The sequence below is a fragment of the Symphalangus syndactylus genome, chromosome 3 (genome assembly GCF_028878055.3).
Source record: "Symphalangus syndactylus isolate Jambi chromosome 3, NHGRI_mSymSyn1-v2.1_pri, whole genome shotgun sequence".
NCBI lineage: Eukaryota > Metazoa > Chordata > Mammalia > Primates > Hylobatidae > Symphalangus > Symphalangus syndactylus.
This window is the reverse complement of record NC_072425.2, coordinates 87,780,399-87,806,230: the sequence shown is the minus strand read 5'-3', so window position 1 is coordinate 87,806,230 and position 25,832 is coordinate 87,780,399. Positions and strand designations below refer to the sequence as shown.

Sequence of the window (25,832 nt, the reverse complement as noted above, 5' to 3'; positions counted from 1 at the left end):
CGTGATCGCAGCTCACTGCCACCTCTGCCTCTTGGGTTCAAGCGATTCTCCTGCCTTCAGCCTCCCTAGTAGCTGGGATTACAGGCATATGCCACCATGCTTGGCCAACTTTTGTTATTTTTAGTAGAGATGGGGTTTCACCATGTTGGCCAGGCTGGTCTCGAACACCTGACCTCAAGTGATCCACCTGCCTCGGCCTCCCAAAGTGCTGGGATTACAGATATGAGCCACCACGTCTGGCCTCATTTCAGCTTTCATTTTATTGCTTTCACTCTAACCCTTTACCTCTTTATTTCCATTTGTTTTTATTATTCTCCCTTAGGCTGTTTCACTTTTGCTTTCATTTCTATAATTATATTTTCTACTTCTTATCTGGGGTCTTCAAACTTAATTTCCTTACTATTTCCTACCTGATCCCTTCTAAGTCATGATCTTGTTTATATCAACAATCACTCGTTTTAGTTGTTACAAATTGGATGCAGTGTTTATCCTCATAATGGCAACATTTTGAGAGAAATGTCTTCCTGCCTTTGCTTTTCTTATTATTCGCCTTTTTCCTTTGTGTGGTGCCTATGCTGTTTCTTCTTCTTATCGTTGAGTATACTTTTTCTGATCCAGCTATCTGGAAGAACTTAATATAGGTCCGGGCACAGGAATTTTCCTTGTGGTGACGCAAGTTTGAACGTGAGCATTCTGAGCCTTTTCTTCTTTACAGCCCAGAGTCAGCCGAATATCTCAGGCAGACATTTTCTGCCATGTGGTTTGTCAGGGTGTTTCCTCATTCACTCCCACTTCCTTTGCAACTCTGAAGCAGACAAGGTTCTAGAAAACTTCAGTGCCAGCCTTTCCTTGTGGAGAACTCTGGCTTTTACATTGAGGCTATGCTCTCTCTACTCCATTCTCCTGGTCCCGTTTAAGCAGCCTCTGAAACTGACAATTCAAGGTTTCACTTGTCTCTTAATTTTATCAGAGGTTCATCTGTCCCTAGCCTCTGTGAGCCAGCTTCCTTATAGGTCAACTGCAGATACTTCCTACCTTGCCCAATTGTGAGGAGCAGAGAAGAGAATATGTACATAACAGCAGCGTTTCTCAAACCACTGGCATGCCATTCATGGCTGACTTGTTTTCCTTATTAACCTTTTCCTCCCCACTTTCAGGCAGCTACTGCACGTGCTTAGACTGCCGTCACGTGCTCCACTGCCTCCGCACATGCTGTTCCCTCTTCCTATCAGCTTTCCTGGCAACTCTGGTCTTGTAACCACCATCACAGCCTTACCATCCCTGGTCCTCAGACACCCTGTCCATACCTCCAAGTTGGTGCTTGTCAGTCCAAGTCATAGGGTGATGACCTTTGTATAGTCACCACATAGCATAAAGAGGCTCTAAAAAAAGTTGTTGCATAAATGGAAATGAGTTTTCCACATTCCTCAGTGTATCTTGCTCTAATGTAAGCGCTACAGGCATCAAGTCTCCAATGGGAAACAAACTAGCCCTTTAAAGGGACAGTGCCCTGCAAATTGTCAGGGATTTTACCAGCTAGCAGTGGTATACTTCTCCTCCACCACCACCCTGCCCTAACCACCCACACCAGAACATACTGGAAAATGGCTATTTTACTGAACAGCAAGTTGATTTCTTCCTACCTCCCATAAACCAGGTTCAGTGACCTCCTCCTGCGATGCCAAGAACTCGATACTTGGACACAAGACCTCACCCTTCCGGCTGTCGTGTGGCTCTCTGGCTTTTTCAACCCTCAGTCCTTCTTAACTGGTAAGGACTGAAGCAGTGCAGTCCCTGATGCACACAGGACCATACCCTAACCAGAAGCCCTGCCTTGTTTACCTATGACGGTGTCTCCTTGCTCTGCTCACCAATCCTCAAGTAGCAGCCATTATAGAAAGGACCAGCCGCTATAGAGGAAACAGTCCTGGGCAGGCGAGTAGCAGCAGGAGGGAAAGGACCTCCTATAGCAGCAAGAGCAGCCAAGTGAGGTGGGGCACGGTGTGCTCTATTCAACATTTTCTGGAAAGGGCCACATAGCTACTCTGCTATTGTAGTGCGAAAACCACAGACAATACACAAATGGCTGTGGCTATTCCAATAAAACTGTTTACAGAAACAGCGAGCTTGTCCTGCAGGCCTTAGTTGGCCAACCCCTGCACCAGCGCAGCCATGTGCAAATGCCCAAGAGCCTAAAACACCCTATGGGACTAAAGGATGCCTCAATTTACTGGTAGCTCCTGGGAACCTTATATGCAACATTTTTGTCCTGTTCAATTTTTGTTATATTTCCAAAGCAATCATGCAGACGATGGCTCGAAAAAATGAGTGGCCACTGGATAAAACGTGCTTGACTGTTGATGTTACCAAAAAAACAAAGGAAGATTATGGCCACCCGGCAAGGGAAGGTGCATACCTCCACGGACTCTTCATGGAGGGTAAGACACCCCAAGGGGTAAGTGGGGAACCTTTTCTTACTCAGGTTCAGATCGGTGTTTGTTTGTCCTCTGCTTACTGTTTCTCAGCATCTCCTCACTCACACAGTAACCTTATGCTAGTCATTATCTCATTTCATTTCTTCCTCTTAAATAATTTCAATGCTGGGATGTGTGTCCACTGTGAACCAAACTGTAATATTTGGGGTGATGGCTATCAATCACTTAAATTTATGCACATATATCTGGGTGTTAATGCCACTGAATAACATTAGACTTAGACTGAATTTACATTATTTTGCTTTTCAACATAATCATTTCAAAATCTTTCTTCTACTGTTTGTTTAAAAACTGTCAGTCAGTAAATTTGCTCTAATATTTTACTACAAGACTTCTCCAAGCCTTGAAGATGCTACTGCATAGGGTGAATCTCTAAGAGGGGGTTAGACTATGCAGTATTTTCCAAATTTATCTGGCCATGCATTTATTCCACAGGACACTTAGTGCCTACCAAGATGTTCCTTTTTCACTTTAAAGCAAGTGCCACAGGTTCTGATGTAAATGAACAACTGGAACTTGGTGTAAGAGAATAAGGTGCGACGGGGAGGAAATGTGGTGAACTGGAGATTTAAAGGGAGGGCAAACTAGTTTAATATATGTGGATTCTCTTAGAATCCCATTTCATAAAATCAGCTTGCTTCCACAGGAAAGTTTAGCCACTACGCATGGAAGCAAAGCAGTGCCTCCGCTGCAGGAAGGGTAACCTACCTTTCAAAGCTCAGTCAGGCCAGCTCAGTACAAATACCACTGACAAGCAAAAATATGACACAACCAGAATGTTTGTTGAATGTTTATTGCATCAAACAACTTGATCATCAGTAGCAACCTGCCACACCATTTCAACCGTTATGTTTTTGCCATAGGCGCCCGCTGGGACACCCAATCAGGAACCATTGTTGAAGCCCGTCTCAAGGAGCTGGCATGCCCTATGCCGGTCATCTTTGCAAAAGCCACCCCCATGGACAGACAAGAAACCAAACAGACCTACGAGTGCCCTGTGTATAGAACCAAACTGAGAGGCCCCAGCTACATCTGGACCTTCAGGCTGAAGAGCAAAGAGAAGACTGCAAAATGGGTTCTAGCCGGAGTGGCTCTGCTGCTAGAAGCGTAAGATAACACTGGCATTCCTCTAGCCTCAGCTGGAGTGCAGTGAGGATTTTCTAGCATGTTGCTGCACTGTTCCCGTGTACATTAATGTATTCTATCATAACTTTTTAGTAACTCACACGTGCATTCTTAAAAGTGAAGAAAGGGGTGAAAGTCAGTTATTCAGGGCTGAGCGCGGTGGCTCACGCCTGTAATCCCAATCCATCCCAGCACTTTGGGAAGCCAAGGCGGGTGGGTCAGGAGATCGATACCATCCTGGCTAACACGGTGAAACTCCATCTCTACTAGAACTACAAAAAATTAGCCAGGCGTGGTGGCACACAACTGTAGTCCCAGTTACTCAGGAGGCAGGCGAATCGCTTGAACCCGGGAGGCAAAGGTTGCACCACTGCACTCCAGCCTGGGCAACAGAATAAGACTCCATCTCAAAAAAAAAAGTACATCATATCTGAACATGCAAAAGCAATGCAGCTGGAAAGAAGGGAGATTTTAATTTTTAAACAAATTAAATTAAAAATTATCAGCCCTTAAACTCTTTCAAAATATAAAAGCAGCAGGCCCCAGGTGAGTCCTGAAGAGGATAGCACTCTGTGAGGCCTCAAGTGTCTACAATATTGACGGTCCCCTTTTGTTCAGTCAAGTTTTAATAAAAATAAAACTGTTCTGCAGTTAATTGCACTTTGTTCAGTGTAAATTTCCAATGACCAAGAGCAGGTTAAACGATGTGTGTTGTCTGTTAAACTGTGGTCACTCGTGCTAAGGCAAACTTAGCCTGGAGTCACTGTTTGGGAAGCCAAAGGTAGATCAAGGCAGGAGCTGCTCATACAATGTTTTCTCTCTAATTTACCTGAACTTTAACCCCACCCCATTTAAATTGGCTTTTTAATCATTGGCAGATATTTTTAACAAAGTTCAGCACACAAACAGGTCTGTGCATACATCTATATAGATTCCTCTGCTCTGCTGTCTTCCTGAGAAATCTTTGTAAGCATATAAACAATCTTTAACAAAAAATAGTAATTTCTACAAAGAATTTCTGTATAAAAACACAACTGTAAAAAATCTTAGGCACAAATGGTATGCAGGTCTTGGAGTACTCTATGGTGAGGTCTTGGAGTACTCTATGGTGAGGTCTTGGAGTACTCTATGGTGAGGTGGCTGGTTCTGTTTTCCTCTACTTGTCTTCTACCAGCTCCTTTTGTAAGCTGAGAAAAAGATGAGAAGTATTTGGTAAGTAGTGCAAATACACAAACAGCATTCTAGGCTTGACAGGTTCCACAATCCCCTAAGAGTACAAAGCCAGAACCCAGATCTCCTGACACTCGAAATCCTGACAATTTATGCATCAATATATCAGTACACCCTCCGGTGTAGTACGCCCCAAGCATGACTTGCCTCACTCCCGCATTCCAGAACCACAATTCAGAGTTTATTACATAAATGAAACCGGTAGCTCACATTCTGTCCTCTTGTCCTGAACTCCCTCTCTGCGCTAGGATTATGGCTGCCTCTTCATAATCTGTGTCTTTCCCCTCAGCCTGCCTTGTTTACTCCTTCCATTTCTGTCATACACCTCAAGGAGAAATTTTGGTTAAAGGCAACGTGGAGTTGAGTTGAAAAGTCTAGCAAAGGAGAATATTCCCTAATAGGTAAAATATCAGGCCTGAGCTTTTCCAATGCAAACAGATACAGAATGGATGGCACTCGTGGTTTATGTAAGTCACACGGGAAGGCAACAACTACTTGCCAAGAGGGTCTCCTGTGCTCAGCCTCAGGATTTCAAGCTGTTTTGTAAGCTGCTAGAGACTTACTTACTTACCTCTCCAGATATTCCTTAACATTGTCATAACCATAAAACTTGGCCAGATGAATGAGGATTCCTGTGGCACAGCGGCCGTCACGCTTCCGACAGTAGCTGCAATTGCAGATCCCACGACAGGGGGGACACACCCAATCCTAACAGAGAGATGACAGCAGACACTTCCCTCATTATCTACAGGCTCTGGCAAGAACTGGGATTCGGATCCAGAATGGCTCAGCTGGCCTCTCCTCCAACCTTTAATCACATGGCATCTTTCAGTCTACATCCCAGGGGGCTCCTCACAAGGCAGGAAGGCTGATCACCCCATGTCACATGCAAACACTGGAAAGTGACACCTTTTAGGGCTCCCTGCTTAAAAATTATGGAGATTTTCACAAGCATTTGGCCAAGCACAGGGCCCTGTGTGAGCATGCAGGTCACAGGCCCAGGATGTCAGCCCTGGTTTAGGAGCACAAGGTTTCCAAAATATCAAGGTATGAATTTCAGCCCTTTCAATGTGTGCTTATTGTTGAATGACTGACCTGAGCACCAGTTTGTCTGTCAATTGAGGACGATATATTTACCCCATGACTGCTGCCTAAGAGGTCACACGTGGGAGCAGGACTGCCCCAGGCTCAAGGTCGTGCCTACTCACCATGATACTATGTCTCATTTTACCGAGGGAGCTGAGAGAGGTTATACACCTATTTCACGGGATTAAAGAAATTTATGATAACAGAGTGAGCGACAGCTTGCACAGTGCCAGGCACACAGAGAGCACTCTATACTGCAATCTCCACCTCCCTCTCAGCCTGGCCCAGGAAAAATCAGAGGGAAATCACTTTGCTGAAGGACAGGTACAGGGATTACTTGGACAAAACTAGAGGACTGTAAGCAAGTTTTGCTCTGACAATGGAAAATCTAACATAAATTCTTCTTTTCACTGGTCAGCTTGCTCTCCTTCCAGAAGGAATCCCTATTTTTCATTTTCCCTGGAGCCTTAAGATACAAATGGAAGGGAAAAACCAGAGTATTCTGGAGCTCCCAGTTCCCAGTGAGAACCCAGGAGGCCCATCTTTAGCTTGCTTCCTTCACCAATACAATTTACAATAAATGCAAACACTGCTCCTACCGGGTCCAGCAATGCTGATCTGACATCCTCCCCATAGCGGTTCCGCAGGCATGGTCCACAGAACTGTCCTCGCACACCACAGCAACCCTGGTTCCGACACACTGTCTTGGTGTCGATGGTCTTTTGTCGACACTGATGGCACGTGTTACCCTACAGGGGGAAGGCAGTGAGCAGGTGAACACAGGGATATGCTGATGCCCATTGAGGCCAGATGCCATCATGTGCATTTCCAAGTATATGAAGACATACCTGTCTCCTCGAATCAAGCAGGACTGTTTTCCTAAGAACCACAGCATTGTCTCTAGACCGGGGTCCCAGCCCCCAGGCTAGAACCAGTCTGTGGCCTGTTTGGAACTGGGCTGCACAGCAGGAAGTGAGCAGCGGGTGGGCGAGCATTACCGCCTGAGCTCTGCCTCCTGTCAGATCAGCGGCAGCATTAGATTCTCATAGGAGCACAAACCCTCTATTGTGAATTGCACATGTGAGGGATCTAGGTTGTGCACCCTTTATAAGGATCTAATGCCTTATGATCTGAGGTGGAACAGTTTCATCCTGAAACCATCCCCTTCCTGCCCCCCAAATCCATGGAAAAATTGTCTTTCACAAAACCAGTCCCTGGTGCCAAAAAGGTTGGGGACCACTGCTCTAGAATGTAACCATCACAGGTCTGTGGCCAGAGAAGCATATTAGGTCAGATGAGGCTGAGCAGAGACCCAGAAGGAATGAAATCTCAGGCTGTCAGGAAGAGAGACCAGAGAAAAGCTTGAGGCAGGGGTGGCAGAGCCCCTGAAAGGTGACAGGTGACTGAGGGGCAATGAGCCTTGGGTGGCATCACCTTGGCCCCAGCCTAGCTCTGCAGACCTGGATATCTTCAATGTGAAACCTATTTTTTTTTAAATACTGGCAACTAAATTTAAAACTTGACAGTGTCCCGTTACATATCCAGAAAAACACAAAAAAATGCAGAACGCAAAGCCTCCCTCTAAATCACCATTTAGAAGAAATTTAACCCATTTCCTACCAAAGATATTCTGCCAAACTTAATTTTCTAGGGTTATATTACCCCCCGAATATACTTTTTTCAATATTTGAAACATAAAACTATATACTTTAACCATAACAGCTACATATAAAACTCCCTTTTAAACTATATACCCTTCCCCTCCCCCGGATTCTACGCATCCCTAAGAGAGACCGCTGTCCCGATGGGAATTACTGCACTAGGCTGCCTCCCCTTTCCCAGGTACAGCTGACCCTTGACCCTCCAATTCACAGCCTGGCTCTGAGCCCTTGGTGAGATGGCATAAGCCCTGATAGGGTTTAAAAACAAGTGAGATTTCAAATACCAATGCCTTAGACTCCCAATAAGAATGACAATCATGCAAATTACTCATAATATATAATTTACCAGAACTTTATCATAGATTTTATCTCGAACAGTTATGGCAACATTTTCTAAGTCCTCTTCGGTGATATCCTCCACTGGCCGAAAAGAAGATATACGGTGACGTCGTCTATACTCCCGGCATTTCCCCTGCACAATGAACACGAGCAGAACATGGAGTGAGATGTGTTGCGCAGTTATAAAAAAATTAGAAATATTTTAAACTCTCAAAGATCTAGCACCATTGATGTTAACCCTGTCCCTCTTCTATTTCCCTGCAGCCATTTCATTTAGTTACTGAGCTCCTGCCACCTGTCAAGCTTCCTTGTCAGCAAGGTGATACAATCATAAAGGAGAAACTCAAGGTTTTTGGTTCTTTGCTGTAAACTCTGCGGAGAGGTGAACCACACTGAACAGCCAAACCCACAAATGGGTCCAAAGTTTCTCCCTCCAAACTGAAAGCGCTTGAAACGCCTCATGCCTAAAACAGAAAGGCAAGGAGGAATCACTGCACTTTTCCACAAAGTGGACACCACAAAGCTGACTGGAGCTGTGGACAGGCTTTTACTGCCTGCAGCAGAGATCAAAGCAGGGTCCTAACAAATGAGCTGCTTCTCAGCTTGGCTTGGATAAAAGACTCTCTCTGTGATCTCCAGCTTAGACCAGGGCTGCTTCTCAAAGTGTGATCTCAGGAGCAATGGCATCACCTGGGAAGCAGATAGAAATGCAAGTTCTCAGCTGCCGCAGACCCATGGGGTTAGAACCAGCCCTGGGGTGACAGTGATGTGCATTCACGTTTTGGAAGAACGGTAGCTCAAACAAAAACTAATTCATGTATTAGTCAGAAAATACCCCACTAATTGTCTTCCTTCTTCGGAAGCTGTAAAACTCTTCTGCAAATTTGGCGGCTGAGACAGTGAAGTTCTCTAGAGCAAACTTCTCAGGAGGCCGTGCACTCCGGGTCGGGTTCATGCGCCGTGTGATCTGTCCCTCCGAGAAGGCCCGCCTCACTGTTTTCTTCCTCTGAAATCAAGAGCGCAGACAGAGGCAACTGGGGACTCTCTCAAATAAAAGTCGTCTGGTGGCTGATCACCATATATCAGTATTGGTATAATTATAAGGAGTTCTACTTACAGAAGCTGAGGTTGGGGTTCGTACTGGGAAGAAATCTGGCATCGAGTTCAATTCCGCCAATAACTGGGCAAGCTGAAGTTCAGAACAAAAGAAAGGATCTTACATAAAGATCCTTTAGGGTTAGGTCATCCAACACCTATCTCAAGTCTTCCATTTTGCTACCATAAGAAACCTAACTTGAATAGTTTATATAACCCACAACAGTTATACTTTTAACCTCACATGTAAAGATTTTATCTCCAGACCTGAGATGCTGATGTCATCATTCATATGAATGAACACTAGCCTATTCCTTATATATAAGGACAACACAACACTATGAAAACAGTCCCAGAATGATCAAGACCTGGAACATGAGGTTCCGATCCCGACTCGGAGGCTAATCCAAGGCGGTGTGACCTTGGGACAATTCATTTTGCACACGTAAGTCTCAGGTTTCAGGATGTTTAAAAAAGAAAAAAGCTCAACTAGATTATTTCGATGGTTATTTAGAGCTCCAAAAATCTGATTCTTTAAAGAGATTAATTTCTCATCAATCAAAGTAATTTATGAAGATATTCCTAAGTGAACTAATAACACGAAATAATAGGCATTAATATGCCAGAGAATTTAATTAGGATTCGTTTTAGTTTATACAATTATATAAGTGCCACCAAAAAATCATAAAGAAAATAGCTCTTATTTTAAAGATGCAGAAAGATACATGCTGAAAATTTCCCTTAGCTAAGTAAAAATGTTTCTTAGGATAAAAATAACCCGAAAGTAGGCATTCCACTTTTGTAAGTAATTTATATTAGACATATAAACTTGCATACACAGTATCACTACATCATTCTTTTTTTAAAAGGAAAAGATTAAAAAATCACCAAAACGCTAAAAGTGATAAGTGGTAGAACTATTAAAAAAAAAAAAAAACTCTGTAGATAAATAATTATGAAGCAAACAATGATTCTCTACAATGATCAGATTAATAGTAATTAATTACATATAGAAAAACCAAATATATGTAACAAAGATTTCACCTGTTCCATTCATTGTTCTAATGAAGACATTTTAGACTGAATTAACACTGTTGAGGTTGTTTTAATTCTAGACCTCTTCCATTCCTTCAGAAGTCTCAGAACCAGTGCCGGTCACCACAGAAGAGTGGTTCTGTGGTGAAAATCTACCTGCCCAACCTGCTCCTTGCAACTCCTCAGTGGACTTTGTGACATCCCATTTCCCCTGCTTTACTCTGCTGGGAACAGGCCAGTTGTTCAGCCCCTCTCATCCCCAACACAACTATATACTTAGAACTTAGCTTGGTCAACAGTAAGCAGCATTATGGCACCATGTAGGGGCTAAAAATGGTCCTAGGGAATCTTTCTGTTCCCAAACCAGAGCTGATCATGTAATAGTTGCTTTGGGTTCTGGAAAAGTAAAAGGATACACAACACCCAGAGTAAATTTTCTTGACAGAAGCCAAAGCAACAGCAGCAGCTATAGGAGCGAAGTGGTTCAAAGTGGTTCTGGGAGCCCAGCAACTCCCGCCACAGCCTGGTGCCCACTCCCAGGACGCCCTCTGTGAAGCCTCACCATGGCTTTGTTCTCCTTGATGTTCATGGTCCTTTTCAGCAAAGCATCCGAATTCTCCTGGCTCTCATCCCGAGAGTCGTCCTCAGACTCAGAGGTAGAATCTTCCCTTTGTATCACCTGTCTACGGCCTTTCTTTCTTCCAAGAATTGTTTTTTTCTCGTTCTGTAAGTGTGAGCTAGAAAACAACTGCTCGCAAGAACTGTTTTTATCTGGTTTGTTGGCCAGCTTCTTGGTGGGGAACTGAAAGGCTACTCGAAGACCAATACTACTTCTTCTAGACCTGCTTCTTCTCGGGGTAGCCTTATCTTCTTCTTCATCTTCCTCGCTCACCAAAGATGCTTTGCCATCATCACTCAAATCTGACTCCACGACCTAATAAAATAAGAACAAGAAAAAGCACAAAGACATTGTTACAGACCCACAAAAAAGACATGCATTTAAAACAACTGACAGCATATGAGAAAAGACATGAAAAATGAAAAGCTTCCCCTTCATATTATGAGTTCCCTCTGAATTTCCTTTAAATGTGCAAGAAATGGGTTGATGAACAAAATCAAAGAGCAGGCAACCTACTACTGAACTGTGCACCATCACACCCATGACAGAACTGGGTTCCATTCAGAGCGCGAGGGCTGTAAGCAAAATGCTGACAGGGTGGGTTCCTCCACCGTGGGACAACCAGGGAGCACCAGCAAGAGGAGAGACAGTCACAGAAAAGGAGAGACAGCAGCATGACAGACGTGATCTTCAGACAGGAAAGGATGCAACGGGGGAAAAATGCTGACTGGTCTCTAAATAGCAGGAACCAGACTCCTGAGTAACAGGGCGGGAGAGCTGACTGCACCTCAGGGCGGTGACTCAGGAAAGGCAGATGACCTGCCACTGGGTCCTCAGTCAAGGGGCACCTTTCCCTTCTCTGGGTTTCAGAGCCATGAGGTGAAACCAGGTCAGAAAGCTCTACGGGTTGTAGCAAAACACCACTCAGTCAACTCAAGAAATCCTCACCCGACATTTTCAAATGCCACATGGTAGAGGCCTCCAGCATTCAAACATTGCTCCGTGTTACAAGTGAGAACACAGTAAATATGGAAGGCAGTAACAGGGATACATCACCTAGGTGACAGCTTGGATGCGACGGGACTCTTAGCAGTGGTACAGAGATAGGTTTAAGTATGTGAGATCTGGGGCGTCTTCTAGGCATCCCTCCATGACCACAAGCTAGAAAACTTTGGAACCATTATCTGGGAATTCTGAAAATCTACCAAGAACATGGAATGGCACCAATATGGACCCAGGATCAGTTCAGGGACTCTGCTTCCTCCCCAGTGACCACCATCAACCCCAAATTCTCGTTGGACTAAAGTTAGAAATGAGACACGGAGAAAAAAAAACACAGATAACTGCCAACCCTGGTATATCCACACCAAGCCAAGTGAGAAATAAGACTATATGGCACTGATTTATCTATTTTTTTAATATCCTGAACTTTCCATATTAATAGCTTCAGAATTCAAAATGGTGTACTGCAAAGCAACCCAATTTTAGGGGACACTGTCAGGGAAGAACTTCAGTTTTGATCCATTTATCTACCATCCTCATCATCTACAGGCCTCTCTTTACCAGACATGGAACAGCTCACTACAGAGGCCTGAAGGAAGGAAAGAACAAATGGTACACAGCAGCCCAGAATCAGACCCAAGAGAAGAGCACAAGTGTAGTATGTGGATGTGGCTATTTCACATCCGGCCAGCAGACCCCTGGAAACCAAGGTTACAGCAATGTCCCATTATCAAGAAAGACAGGTTCGCCAGTTCCCACAGGGGTGGGCAGGAGGCTGGGCTGGGAGGCAACAATGCTTTTCTTCTCACTGGATTCTAAAATAAAATTTGCAGGGGTCTGTGCTGAACTGTAAGCTATATCATGATCTATGTAACACATCACGGTCCATAGACTTGGGGGCAGGTGGGAGGGAAGACTTCTGGGGTAATTCACTTTCTCTCACTAGAAACACAAATGCTTCGAATAACCAGACATCACTTCACTAAAGAACACAAAATAAGTACATCGCTAACAGATGATGCCCATTAGGGTTTTAGAAGGATCTTAATATCGTGCTGGCAAGAAGTTGGGGACTTGCTGGCCAGAACTGATGGAACTGCCACACAAACAGCATCTGCAAAGAAAGCCAAAGGAGACCTGGGGCCTCCAGGCTGGCACAGCTCTATGTTGCTACTCAGAGCAAAAAATCACCATCAAATGAAGCAGCCTACCATGCGGGCTTTTATGCTCTACATTCTCTCCTAGGACAGGTGAGGGACAAGGCAGGCTAGGAGTCATGGCTTATTTATACCTCTACACAGTCTCTGCCAAAAGTTAGTCCTTAGCAGCTTCTGGCTGTGAAGAGGCTTAAACTCTACGTTCCATCTTCATACTGAAGAAGATAGTAGCATGTTTATTTTTTGCATAAATATATGCTATTTTTAGCAGAAAACATTTCTGCACTTAAATCCAAAGGCTGTGCCTTAAAGTTACCTTCAGATTCAAACACGAGTGGGCAGTAAACTAGCCTAACTGTTCAGGATAAAACAAACAAATAACTAACAAGTCTGTTCATAGAAGTGCTGAGAGTAGACTTCCCTCCAGAATCCAGGCAGGCCTGGGTCATCTTTAACACTAAAAAGCATGACAAATCCAAATCCACAATGCATGGGGGAACACCAAGTTTGTACCACAGCCAAATTTTTGCCAAATTAACTTCAAACCAAAAACTGTCACTTCACACACAGTAAGAAAGTACCTCAAGGAAGTTGTCACTCTTAAGATAAACTTTTAGATAAAAGAGGTTTACGAAACTCTTGAGATAAATTTTTTTTTTTTTTTTTTTTTTGAGATGGAGTCTTGCTCTGTCACCCAGCCTGGAGTGCAGTGACTCAATCTCAACTCACTGCAACCTCCACCTCCCGGCTTCAAGCAATCCTCCTGCCTCCGCCTCCCGAGTAGTTTGGATTACAGGTTCCCGCTGCCACACCCAGCTAATTTTTGTATTTTGAGTAGAGATGGGGTTTCACCATATTGGTCAGGCTGGTCTTGAACTCCTGACCTCAGGTTCACCCGCCTCGGCCTCCCAAAGTGCTGGGATTACAGGCATGAGCCACGGCTCCTGGCCAAGAGAGATAAATTCTTTGAGAAGGACAATAAAGGACGCTTGGGACACGTCCCCCAAAACCCCCTAGGCACAAGGAGAAGATGAATGGATTTTCTCTGAGAATAATGGACTGGTGGACCAGGGATTAGCCTTCCAGGAGCAATTTTTTTAGGTTATGTTAATTGCTTGTAAGATAAATATGTAAGAAAAAGTAAAATCTTTTCACTTGTGAAGTGACTTCTTACACGTAAAACTCTAATTCAGAAACAGGATTAGAAACATTACCACCCACATCCCCTCCTGTTGTAATTATTACCATTACTTCTGGGTTAGTCTTTCCATTCAGATCACTCTGCGTAAATCCTGCAAAATCCTCAGTCTCTGAGTCAGTGTCCTCTATAAAAATTCTTCTTAGTTCTTCTGTGAAGTATTTGGAATGAAAGCGCACATCCTGCTAAATTAAAGACACACATACATCAGAGACAGAAAGTAGAATAGAGGTTACCAGGAAAGGGTAGAATGAGGAGCTACTGAACGGGTGCAGAGTTTCTGATGGAGATGACGAAAATGGATGGACAACAATGTGAATGTACTTAATGCACTGAACTGTACACATCAAAAACAGCTGAAATGTTATACTGCATGTTATGTGTATTTTACCACAATTAAAAAAAACACTGGTCAGGTGCAGTGGCTCACCCTGTAATCCCAGCACTTTGGGAGACCGAGGCAGGCAGATCACTTGAACTCAGGAGTTCAAGACCAGCCTGAGCAACATAGTGAGACCTCATCTCTGCAAAAAAATACATAAATTAGCTGGGTCTGGTGGCGTGTACCTGTAGTCCCAGCTACTTGGGAGGCTAAGGTGGGAGGATTACCCAACCCTGGGAGGTCGAGGCTGCAGTGAGCTGCACACCAATGCACTCCAGCCTGGGTTGCAGCCAAGATCACACCACTGCACTCCAGCCTGGTGACAGAGTGAGACCCTCTCTCAAAAAAACCCGCATACATACACATATATATTACATATATACACATTTTCTAAAGCTTACAAAATTCAGACCTACAAATCAGACAATTTTTAAAAATTGGGTGTAGTCTCAATCAGCTTCTAATGTGACTGGTAAGTGCTCATGGAATTCAGCTTCTCCTGCCAAAGCTGGCAACCAGACACGTCTGCTTTCACACAGAACCAAAACACATGGAAAGAAGACATGAGGAGAAAACCTGGCTCCCTCCCACATGCTGGCTTCCCTTTCCAACAGCCTCTCAAAGCCAGAGTCTCCTCCAAGTGGGTGAGCATGCCTCCCATTCACCAATGGCGAGTTTCTCTGTAGGAAAAGGCAGGGGCCTCTCCCAGCCCCCACTGCCCACCACCAGAGAGCCTAGACTTGCTCCATGAGCAGACACCACGGGGGCCTGATGGAAAGCTCCCCAAGGTCATCCCCAGGAATTTCTCTCCTGCAAGAGGTGAGAGGTGAACAACCATGGCTAGGTGGCAAGTCAGCAAAAGGAAAGATGCAATGTGACTCTTTAAGAAAAGCCATTTTCTGGGTGGAGCCAAGATGGCCGAATAGGAACAGCTCCGGTCTCCAGCTCCCAGCCCCAGCGACACAGAAGATGGGTGATTTCTGCATTTCTGCTTGAGGTACCGGTTTCATCTCACTAGGGAGTGCCTAACAGTGGGTGCAGGACAGTCGGTGAAGCGCACTGTGCGTGAGCCGAAGCAGGGCGAGGCATTGCCTCACTCGGGAAGCGCAAGGGGTCAGGGAGTTCCCTTTCCTAGTCAAAGAAAGGGGAAACAGACGGCACCTGGAATATCGGGTCAGTCTCATCCTAATACTGCGCTTTTCCAACGGGCCTGGAAAACGGCACACTAGGAGATTGTGTCCCGCACCTGGCTCGGAGGGTCCTATGCCCACAGAGTCTCGCTGATTGCTAGCACAGCAGTCTGAGATCACGCTGCAAGGCGGCAGCGAGGCTGGGGGAGGGGCGCCCGCCATTGCCCAGGCTTGCTTAGGTAAACAAAGCAGCCAGGAAGCTCCAACTGGGTGGAGCCCACCACAGCTCAAGGAGGCCTGCCTGCCTCTGTAGGCTCCACCTCTGGGGGCAGGGCACAGACAAACAAAAACTCAGCAAGAACCTCCACAGACTTAAATGTCCCTGTCTGACTGACAGCTTTGAAGAGAGTAGTGGTTCTCCCAGCACGCAGCTGGAGATCTGAGAACGGACAGACTGACTCCTAAAGTGGGTCCCTCACCCCTGAGCAGCCTAACTGGGAGGCACCCCCCAAGTAGGGACAGACTGACACGTCATTCACCCAGGTACTCCTCTGAGTCAAAACTTTCAGAGGAAAGCTGAATTTGTGGTCTCATGAAAATCCGCTGTTCTGCAGCCACCGCTGCTGACACCCAGCCAAACAGGGTCTGGAGTGGACCTCTAGTAAACTCCAACAGACCTGCAGCTGAGGGTCCTGTCTGGTAGAAGGAAAACTAACAAACAGAAAGGACATCCACACCAAAAACCCATCTGTACATCACCATCATCAAAGACAAAAAGTAGATAAAACCACAAAGATGGGGAAAAAACAGAGCAAAAAAACTGGAAACTCCAAAAACCAGAGCACCTCTCCTCCTCCAAAGGAACGCAGTTCCTCACCAGCAACGGAACAAAGCTGGATGGAGGATGACTTTGATGAGTTGAGAGAAGAAGGCTTCAGACGATCAAACTACTCTGAGCTACGAGAGGAAATTCAAAACAATAGCAAAGAAGTTAAAAACTTTGAAAAAATATTAGAAGAATGGATAACTAGAATAACCAATGGAGAGAAGGGCTTAAAGGAGCTGATGGAGCTGAAAGCCAAGTTTCGAGAGCTACGCGAAGATTGCAGAAGCCTCAGTAGCAGATGCGATCAACTGGAAGAAAGGGTATCGCTGATGGAAGATGAAATGAATGAAATGAAGAGAGAAAGGAAGTTTAGAGAAAAAAGAATAAAAAGAAATGAACAAAGCCTCCAAGAAATTTGGGACTATGTGAAAAGACCAAACCTACGTCTGATTGCTGTACCTGAAAATGATGGGGAGAATGGAACCAAGTTGGAAAACACTCTGCAAGATATTATCCAGGAAAACTTCCCCAATCTAGCAAGGCAGGCCAGCATTCAGATTCAGGAAATACAGAGAATGCCACAAAGATACTCCTCGAGAAGAGCAACTCCAAGACACATAATTGTCAGATTCACCAAAGTTGAAATGAAGGAAAAAATGTTAAGGGCAGCCAGAGAGAAAGGTCGGGTTACCCACAAAGGGAAACCCATCAGAATAACAGCTGATCTCTCAGCAGAAACTCTACAAGCCAGAAGAGAGTGGGGGCCGATATTCAACATTCTTAAAGAAAAGAATTTTCAACCCAGAATTTCCTATCCCGCCAAACTAAGCTTCATAAGTGAAGGAGAAATAAAATACTTTACAAACAAGCAAACACTGAGTGATTTTGTCACCACCAGGCCTGCCCTAAAAGAGCTCCTGAAGGAAGCACTAAACATGGAAAGGAACAACCAGTACCAGCCACTGCAAAAACATGCCAAACTGTAAAGACCATCGAGGCTACGAAGAAACTATAGCAACTAACGAGCAAAATAACCAACTAACATCACGATGACAGTATCAGATTCACACATAACAATATTAACGTTAAATGTAAATGGGCTAAATGCTCCAATCAAAAGACACAGACTGGCAAACTGGATAAGGAGTCAGGACCCATCAGTGTGCTGTATTCAGGAAACCCATCTCACGTGCAGAGACACACATAGACTCAAGATAAAGGGATGGAGGAAGATCTATCAAGCAACTGGAAAACAAAAAAAGGCAGGGGTTGCAATCCTAGTCTCTGATAAAATAGACTTTAAACCAACAAAGATCAAAAGAGACAAAGAAGGCCATTACATAATGGTAAAGGGATCAATTCAACAAGAAGAGCTAACTATCCTAAATATATATGCACCCAACACAGGAGCACCCAGATTCATAAAGCAAGTCCTCAGTGACCTACAAAGGGACTTAAACTCCCACACAATAATAATGGGAGATTTTAACACCCCACTGTCAACATTAGACAGATCAACGAGACAGAAAGTTAACAAGGATATCCAGGAATTGAACTCAGCTCTACATAAAGTGGACCTAATAGACATCTACAGAAATCTCCACCCCAAGTCAACAGAATATACATTTTTTTCAGCACCACACCACACCTATTCCAAAATTGACCACATAGTTGGAAGTAAAGCTCTCCTCAGCAAATGTAAAAGAACAGAAATTATAACAAACTGTCTCTCAGACCACAGTGCAATCAAACTAGAACTCAGGATTAAGAAACTCACTCAAAACCGCTCAACTACATGGAAACTGAACAACCTGCTCCTGAATGACTATTGGGTACATAATGAAATGAAGGCAGAAATAAAGATGTTCTTTGAAACCAACGAGAACAAAGATACAACATACCAGAATCTCTGGGACACGTTCAAAGCAGTGTGTAGAGGGAAATTTATAGCACTAAATGCCCACAAGAGAAAGCAGGAAAGATCCAAAATTGACACCTTAACATCACAATTAAAAGAACTAGAAAAGCAAGAGCAAACACATTCAAAAGCTAGCAGAAGGCTAGAAATAACTCAAACCAGAGCAGAACTGAAGGAAATAGACACACAAAAAACCCTTCAAAAAATTAATGAATCCAGGAGCTGGTTTTTTGAAAAGATCAACAAAATTGATGGACCGCTAGCAAGACTAATAAAGAAGAAAAGAGAGAAGAATCAAATAGATGCAATAAAAAACGAAAAAGGGGATATCACCACCGATCCCACAGAAATACAATCTACCATCAGAGAATACTACAAACACCTCTATGCAAATAAACTAGAAAATCTAGAAGAAATGGGTAAATTCCTCGACAAATACACCCTCCCAAGACTAAACCAGGAAGAAGTTGAATCTCTGAATAGACCAATAACAGGTTCTGAAATTGTGGCAATAATCAATAGCTTACCAACCAAAAAGAGTCCAGGACCTGATGGATTCACAGCTGAATTCTACCAGAGGTACAAGGAGGAACTGGTACCATTCCTTCTGAAACTATTCCAATCGATAGAAAAACAGGGAATCCTCCCTAACACATTTTACGAAGCCAGCATCATCCTGATACCAAAACCTAGCAGAGACATAACCAAAAAAGAGAATTTCAGACCAATATCCTTGATGAACATTGATGCAAAAATCCTCAATAAAATACTGGCAAACCGAATCCAGCAGCACATCTAAAAGCTTATCCACCATGATCAAGTGGGCTTCATCCCTGGGATGCAAGGCTGGTTCAACATATGCAAATCAATAAATGTAATCCAGCATATAAACAGAACCAAAGACAAAAACCACATGATTATCTCAATAGATGCAGAAAAGGCCTTTGACAAAATTCAACAACCCTTCATGCTAAAAACTCTCAATAAATTAGGTATTGATGGGACATATCTCAAAATAATAAGAGCTATCTACGACAAACCCACAGCCAATATCATACTGAATGGGCAAAAACTGGAAGCATTCCCTCTTAAAACTGGCACAAGACAGGGATGCCCTCTCTCACCACTCCTATTCAACATAGTGCTGGAAGTTCTGGCCAGAGCAATCAGGCAGGAGAAGGAAATAAAGGGTATTCAATTAGGAAAAGAGGAGGTCAAATTGTCCCTGTTTGCAGATGACATGATTGTATATCTAGAAAACCCCATTGTCTCAGCCCATAATCTCCTTAAGCTGATTAGCAACTTCAGCAAAGTCTCAGGATACAAAATTAATGTACAAAAATCACAAGCATTCTTGTACACCAATCACAGACAAACAGAGAGCCAAATCATGAGTGAACTCCCATTCACAATTGCTTCAAAAAGAATAAAATACCTAGGAATCCAACTTACAAGGGATGTGAAGGACCTCTTCAAGGAGAACTACAAACCACTGCTCAATGAAATAACAGAGGATACAAACAAATGGAAGAACATTCCATGCTCATGGGTTGGAAGAATCAATATCGTGAAAATGGCCATACTGCCCAAGGTAATTTATAGATTCAATGCCATCCCCATCAAGCTACCAATGACTTTCTTCACAGAATTGGAAAAAACTACTTTAAAGTTCATATGGAACCAAAAAAGAGCCCGCATCCCCAAGTCAATCCTAAGCCAAAAGAACAAAGCTGGAGGCATCACGCTACCTGACTTTAAACTATACTACAAGGCTACAGTAACCAAAACAGCATGATACTGGTACCACAACAGAGACATAGATCAATGGAACAAAACAGAGCCCTCAGAAATGATGCCGCATATCTACAACTATCTGATCTTTGACAAACCTGACAAAAACAAGAAATGGGGAAAGGATTCCCTATTTAATAAATGGTGCTGGGAAAACTGGCTAGCCATATGTAGAAAGCTGAAACTGGATCCCTTCCTTACACCTTATACAAAAATTAATTCAAGATGGATTAAAGACTTATATGTTAGACCTAAAACCATTAAAATCCTACAAGAAAACCTAGGCAATACCATTCAGGACATAGGCGTGGGCAAGGACTTCATGTCTAAAACACCAAAAGCAATGGCAACAAAAGCCAAAATCGACAAATGGGATCTCATTAAACTAAAGAGCTTCTGCACAGCAAAAGAAACTACCATCAGAGTGAACAGGCAACCTACAGAATGGGAGAAAATTTTTGCAACCTACTCATCTGACAAAGGGCTAATATCCAGAATCTACAATGAACTCAAACAAATTTACAAGAAGAAAACAAACAACCCCATCAAAAAGTGGGCAGAGGACATGAACAGACACTTCTCAAAAGAAGACATTTATGCAGCCAAAAAACACATGAAGAAATGCTCATCATCACTGGCCATCAGAGAAATGCAAATCAAAACCACAGTGAGATACCATCTCACACCAGTTAGAATGGCCATCATTAAAAAATCAGGAAACAACAGGTGCTGGAGAGGATGTGGAGAAATAGGAACACTTTTACACTGTTGGTGGGACTGTAAACTAGTTCAACCATTGTGGAAGTCACTGTGGCGATTCCTCAGGGATCTCGAACTAGAAATACCATTTGACCCAGCCATCCCATTACTGGGTATATACCCAAAGGACTATAAATCATGCTGCTATAAAGACACATGCACACGTATGTTTATTGAGGCACTATTCACAATAGCAAAGAGTTGGAACCAACCCAAATGTCCAACAATGATAGACTGGATTAAGAAAATGTGGCACATATATACCATGGAATACTATGCAGCCATAAAAAATGATGAGTTCGTGTCCTTTGTAGGGACATGGATGAAACTGGAAAACATCATTCTCAGTAAACTATCGCAAGGACAAAAAACCAAACACCGCATGTTCTCACTCATAGGTGGGAATTGAACAATGAGAACTCATGGACACAGGAAGGGGAACATCACACTCCGGGGACTGTTGTGGGGTGGGGGGAGGGGGGAGGGACAGCATTAGGAGATACACCTAATGCTAAATGACGAGTTAATGGGTGCAGGAAATCAACATGGCACATGGATACATATGTAACAAACCTGCACATTGTGCACATGTACCCTAAAACCCTAAAGTATAATAAAAAAAATTAAAAAATAAAATAAAATAAAATAAAATAAAATAAAAAAAAAAGAAAAGCCATTTTCTAATACTTTTTCTTTTGAAATAGTGTAAACATGGAAACCCAACTCTCTTAATAGTATGCTTGAAAGAAAGAGGAAATAACAAACTGCAGGCCAAAGGGAGACCCACGAGACCAGCCCCCTGCAAGCCCGCCACGCCTCATCAGGGCTCGAGTCTGTCCCCAGTTTCCTCTGACATCTCTTCCCCCCATCTCTGATATAGCAATGACCCCTTGTAACACCACACTTGGCTGAGAATCTGTATCTACCCCACTGCCTTTCCCCGACTTTAATTATATACTTCTTGGAGCTCATATATCTCTGGGGAAAGACAGATATAATAGACAAGTGGAAAAACTTACAGGGGCACACAGAAAGAAATGCCTACATCTAGCATTCTGTAAGCTTAAAAATATCTCCTATGAATTATTATGCGTAATTGGAGTGAGTTTGCTCAGAGCTAAATTACTTTGTTCCTTTGTTGATAGCTGTAGTGCAGCTGCTTGAAAAAAAAAATTGCACACACAAAAGGGAAGTTTCTTTAAAGTGAAATTCAAATCATGTTTAAGGGAGACCAGAGTTAGCAGACACATACTGTGTGCAAGTTCATGCAGCTTCTCTCTATTGGTTAAAATAGATCATGAGCGTGTGGGGTCAGGGTAGCGAAGCAGCCAGGGCTTGATTATTAAGGAAGAATGGTACACAGCTGCTGCTAAGGAAACCCACCATGCACCTGAGGCCTCTCAGTGCAAGAAACATCTGGCTCACAGAGCCTTGGGCCAGCCCCTGGCAGGCTAATTTAGAGCAGTATTTCTGTGTGTAAATTTCATCAACTACCTAAAGCCCCTGCCTAGGGCCTGAAGAGAACAGAGCGAGCCTTGAAGCTGTGAGTTCCCGTCTTCCAATTTTTCTGGCTATTTTGATCCTGTGTGCTGGCCTCCCAGGGCAATGGGCACCTTGGGAGAGATCACCATCTTTGATGGTCAGTACTGATAGAGAAAAACAACTTACCGTTGTCCTGAACTGAGGCCTATGCTTTAGTTTCCTTATTCCAAAGTGTGTAAGCACTGTTCTCCATGTGGGTTTGCATGATGCCAATCTCCACTCCACACTGCTCCACTGCATTCTGAGTTACAAACCCTTGCACTGCTGACTGCTCTCTGGCACTGGTTCATTCATCTTCAAAATCAATACTGGGCACTATGCTATGGGCCTTGGTCATCTACCATGATCAGGACCATAAGCAAATAACACATCAGAGGAGAAGCTAACATAGGTGGATAAACTTATTTTGAAGTCCATGTGACATGAAAAAACAGACTAGAGAGCAATGGCCTGTTGAACCAGACAGCCAGACAAGCACCCCATTTCAACTGCACCCAGCAAACAACACCCCCCATGCTCACTGTATACAGTCAGGTGGGGTGTTGGATGCCTGAAATCAGAGCAAAGGAACAATACATGAGGACGAAAAGTCAGAGCCAGGGAAGCTAGAAAGCACCATTCAAGTATGAGGTCCCCCCTTCTTTAAGGAGTTTATAATCTAACAGGGAAGCAGATAGGTCCACAAATCACCCTGCTGAGGGTCAGTGTTCTAAGGGATACACAAGCAATATGGCACACGGAGGGAAAGAAAACCCAGTAAGACTTCATGGAAGAAGTAGCATAACTGGATGTGAGCCACGGTAGAGGCTAGAAAAATGGTGAGAGCACAGATAGGCAGGAACAGCATAGACCAGTGGGCAGAAAGGGGAGAACAGTGGATAATGAGAGTGTCAATTCAGTTCCAGTGCCCTGCAGCATAGCAGGTAGGAAAGAGACCCAGTGGGGGTAACAGGCTGAGAAGTGGTGGCCCTGGATTTGGAACATCCCAGCTTGGTACTTCCCAGATGTGGGGCCTTGGGCAAGTCATTACACCTTCCTGAACTTTAGTTTCATCACTTGCAAACCTGCAGCTTCCCAGGGAGGTCTGTAAATTAAATGCAGTATCTGTATGAAAAGCAGTTGGCACACTGTCCTCCCTGGGGAGAACACACCTGACTACAAAAGTAGTCATCATAGCAGCAGAAGCACCTGTTCTGTTTCTTAATGCCCGGTGCCTGCCAGGCTCTGTGCTCGGCCCTTTAGACATGTTCTGCCCTGCTCAAACGCTCCTCAAGGTGGATCCAACAGGCTCTACTCTCCCCACTGCCTGACTGTACTCAGATGGAGGGCTAAGAGAGGAGCTCAATCCTGTAACAGATCCTAGCAGGAAGGGATGAACATTCAGGTAAGAGCTACGAGGGCTACAGCAGCTGCAGAGGGAAGGGAAGGATGGACACCAGGAACACAGCAGAAGTTTCATCAACTCCTGGACGGGAGTCAAGGAGATGGAAGAGGGGAGGGAAGGCGAAGAAGAACAAAAGATGGAGATCAAGATGGGGAAAGGGGTAAGCCAGAAAGACAACGAAGGGAAGGAGAAGTGAGTTTCAGACCTCCCTTAGCAACCAGGACCAGTCCAACTGGTAGTCAGAAACAACCTGGGGCTGGAGAGAGACAACAAGCTCCACAAAAGAAAACAGTAACAGCTCAAAGCAGGACAACAGACAAGATCACTAAGTGACAAGATTGAAGACAAAACCTTAGAGAACATCTGCATTTAGGGACAGGAACAGGGAAAACAAGTGACAGTAACAAAGAGCAGGCCGGGCACGGTGGCTCACGCCTGTAATTCCAGCACTTTGGGAGGCTGAGGCGGGCGGATCACCTGAGGTTGGGAGTTTGAGACCAGCCTGGCCAACATGGCAAAATCCCGTCTCTACTTAAAAAAAAAAAAAAAAAAATTAGCCAGGCGTGGTGGTGGGAGCCTGTAATCCCAGCTGCTCGGGAGGCTGAGGCTGGGAAAATTGCTTGAACCCGGGAGGCAGAAGTTGCAGTGAGCCGAGATCATGCCACTGCACTCCAGCCTGGGCGACACAGCGATACTCCATCTTGGAAAGAAAGAAAATAATAACAAAGAGCAAAAGGTGTAACAGAGAGGAAGAAACCCAGGTGGTTAGAAGGAGGTCTACTGGTGGGGTCAACCGCTGTGGAGATGCCAAATGAGATGAGGACGGCAGAGACCAGGGAGCCCCCAGCGATCTCAGAAAGCACAGCTCCCACCCAGGCCAGAACTTACAGTGGCCTGCATAATTAAGCAGGCACTTCACTTACATATAATTAACTGCTTCCCTTCCTGTACTTGCCCAGTGGAAGCAAGGTGGGTTTAATCTGCGGCCTTTTTGGAGAGGCCATGGTTAAGGCAGAATGAGGAATTCTGAGTGCCACAATGAACTCAGAAGAAAATGCCACTGAAGGGTAGAGATTTTGATTGGCCATTCTACTACTAGGACACAATGTGAACCTCCAGGAATCTACCTCTCAGAGAACTCTAACTTGTGAGTGCTAGAGATCAAAGTAATTAACGCAAGAATAAGGCTCTCCCCGGCAATTCCAAGAGTGACACGCCAACAGAATTGCACCACAGGACCACAGAGGTGCAATTGTCTCCCTGTAACCACACGATCCCTCATGCCTCGCCGCAGCCTCGCCTCTGTGGGAAGACTCTGAACACAGCCTCACCGCAGGTTACAGCCCCAAGGCAGCCAAGAAAATGCACTTGATCATGTGAGGTCCCTTTATTTAAAAAAAAAAAAAAAAAAAGAATTATGGTACAGGGAAGGATTAACACAGCAAAGTGAACTAGGTTCTCTCACCAGTTTTTTAAAACAGGAAGACATAATGTTTTCTAAAATAAAATGCTAGACAATGAACTGATATCACCAATCTCACACCATGTTCAAATAAAAGAACATCCAAACCAAGATTCAGGCCTCCAGATGAACACATCCGCTTGGAAGGAATCATCCGTACCTGTTTCCCTGACTCCAGTGAGTCAAAACTATCGCAGCTCTCCTCTGACGAGAGGGTTTCCATGGGAACATCATCTCGGAAGCCGACAAACTCTTCATCATCACTGGGGGCGTTAAAGATGTCAGCCACTTCTTTAGGGATCTGTTTTGGATTCAAAAGAGGCAGGATTAAACCAGGGGTTCTTGCTAATCACTTAGGGACATTTTCTGGAGGGGAGCAGAGATCTCATCACTTCATCCAACTGCCACAGTTGCCCAGAAGTCCCCAGTAACCCTGAGCAAAACACGCTTCAGCTGAGAACTCATGGCAAAATAAGGTGTGGGGTGGGTAGGGGAGATAAAACTTAAAATTCTAGATATACACCCTATTTTACAGAGAATGTTAAAACCAGGCCAGAGAGAAGACATGTTTGATCTCTTGACAAAAAGAAAAATCG

General features: G+C 44.2%; 2 protein-coding genes across 5 annotated transcripts in view; one reads left to right on the top strand and one right to left on the bottom strand.

The window, feature by feature from the left end:
• DNAH11 (dynein axonemal heavy chain 11) overlaps nucleotides 1–4,137 on the top strand; it is a 366,891-nt gene extending 362,754 nt beyond the window's left edge. The window contains exons 80-82 of the mRNA XM_055272477.2: nucleotides 1,658–1,770; nucleotides 2,298–2,438; nucleotides 3,359–4,137. Of these exons, the coding sequence (XP_055128452.1) occupies nucleotides 1,658–1,770; nucleotides 2,298–2,438; nucleotides 3,359–3,606 (502 nt within the window). The 3' untranslated portion in view covers nucleotides 3,607–4,137. The remainder of the gene's footprint in view (nucleotides 1–1,657; nucleotides 1,771–2,297; nucleotides 2,439–3,358) is intronic.
• Nucleotides 3,273–25,832, bottom strand: part of CDCA7L (cell division cycle associated 7 like) — a 52,939-nt gene continuing 30,379 nt past the window's right edge. The window contains exons 2-11 of one of the 4 annotated variants that reach the window (XM_055272478.2): nucleotides 25,397–25,537; nucleotides 14,090–14,227; nucleotides 10,629–11,000; nucleotides 9,054–9,125; nucleotides 8,772–8,942; nucleotides 7,944–8,069; nucleotides 6,536–6,685; nucleotides 5,422–5,558; nucleotides 4,757–4,807; nucleotides 3,273–4,710 (exon numbers count right to left, since the gene is read on the bottom strand). In XM_055272478.2, the coding sequence (XP_055128453.1) occupies nucleotides 4,777–4,807; nucleotides 5,422–5,558; nucleotides 6,536–6,685; nucleotides 7,944–8,069; nucleotides 8,772–8,942; nucleotides 9,054–9,125; nucleotides 10,629–11,000; nucleotides 14,090–14,227; nucleotides 25,397–25,537 (1,338 nt within the window). In that variant the 3' untranslated portion in view covers nucleotides 3,273–4,710; nucleotides 4,757–4,776. Of the gene's footprint in view, nucleotides 4,808–5,421; nucleotides 5,559–6,535; nucleotides 6,686–7,943; nucleotides 8,070–8,771; nucleotides 8,943–9,053; nucleotides 9,126–10,628; nucleotides 11,001–14,089; nucleotides 14,228–25,396; nucleotides 25,538–25,832 lie in introns of all 4 variants that reach the window. The other 3 variants (XM_055272479.2, XM_063636316.1, XM_063636317.1) reach the window with 3 other exon arrangements.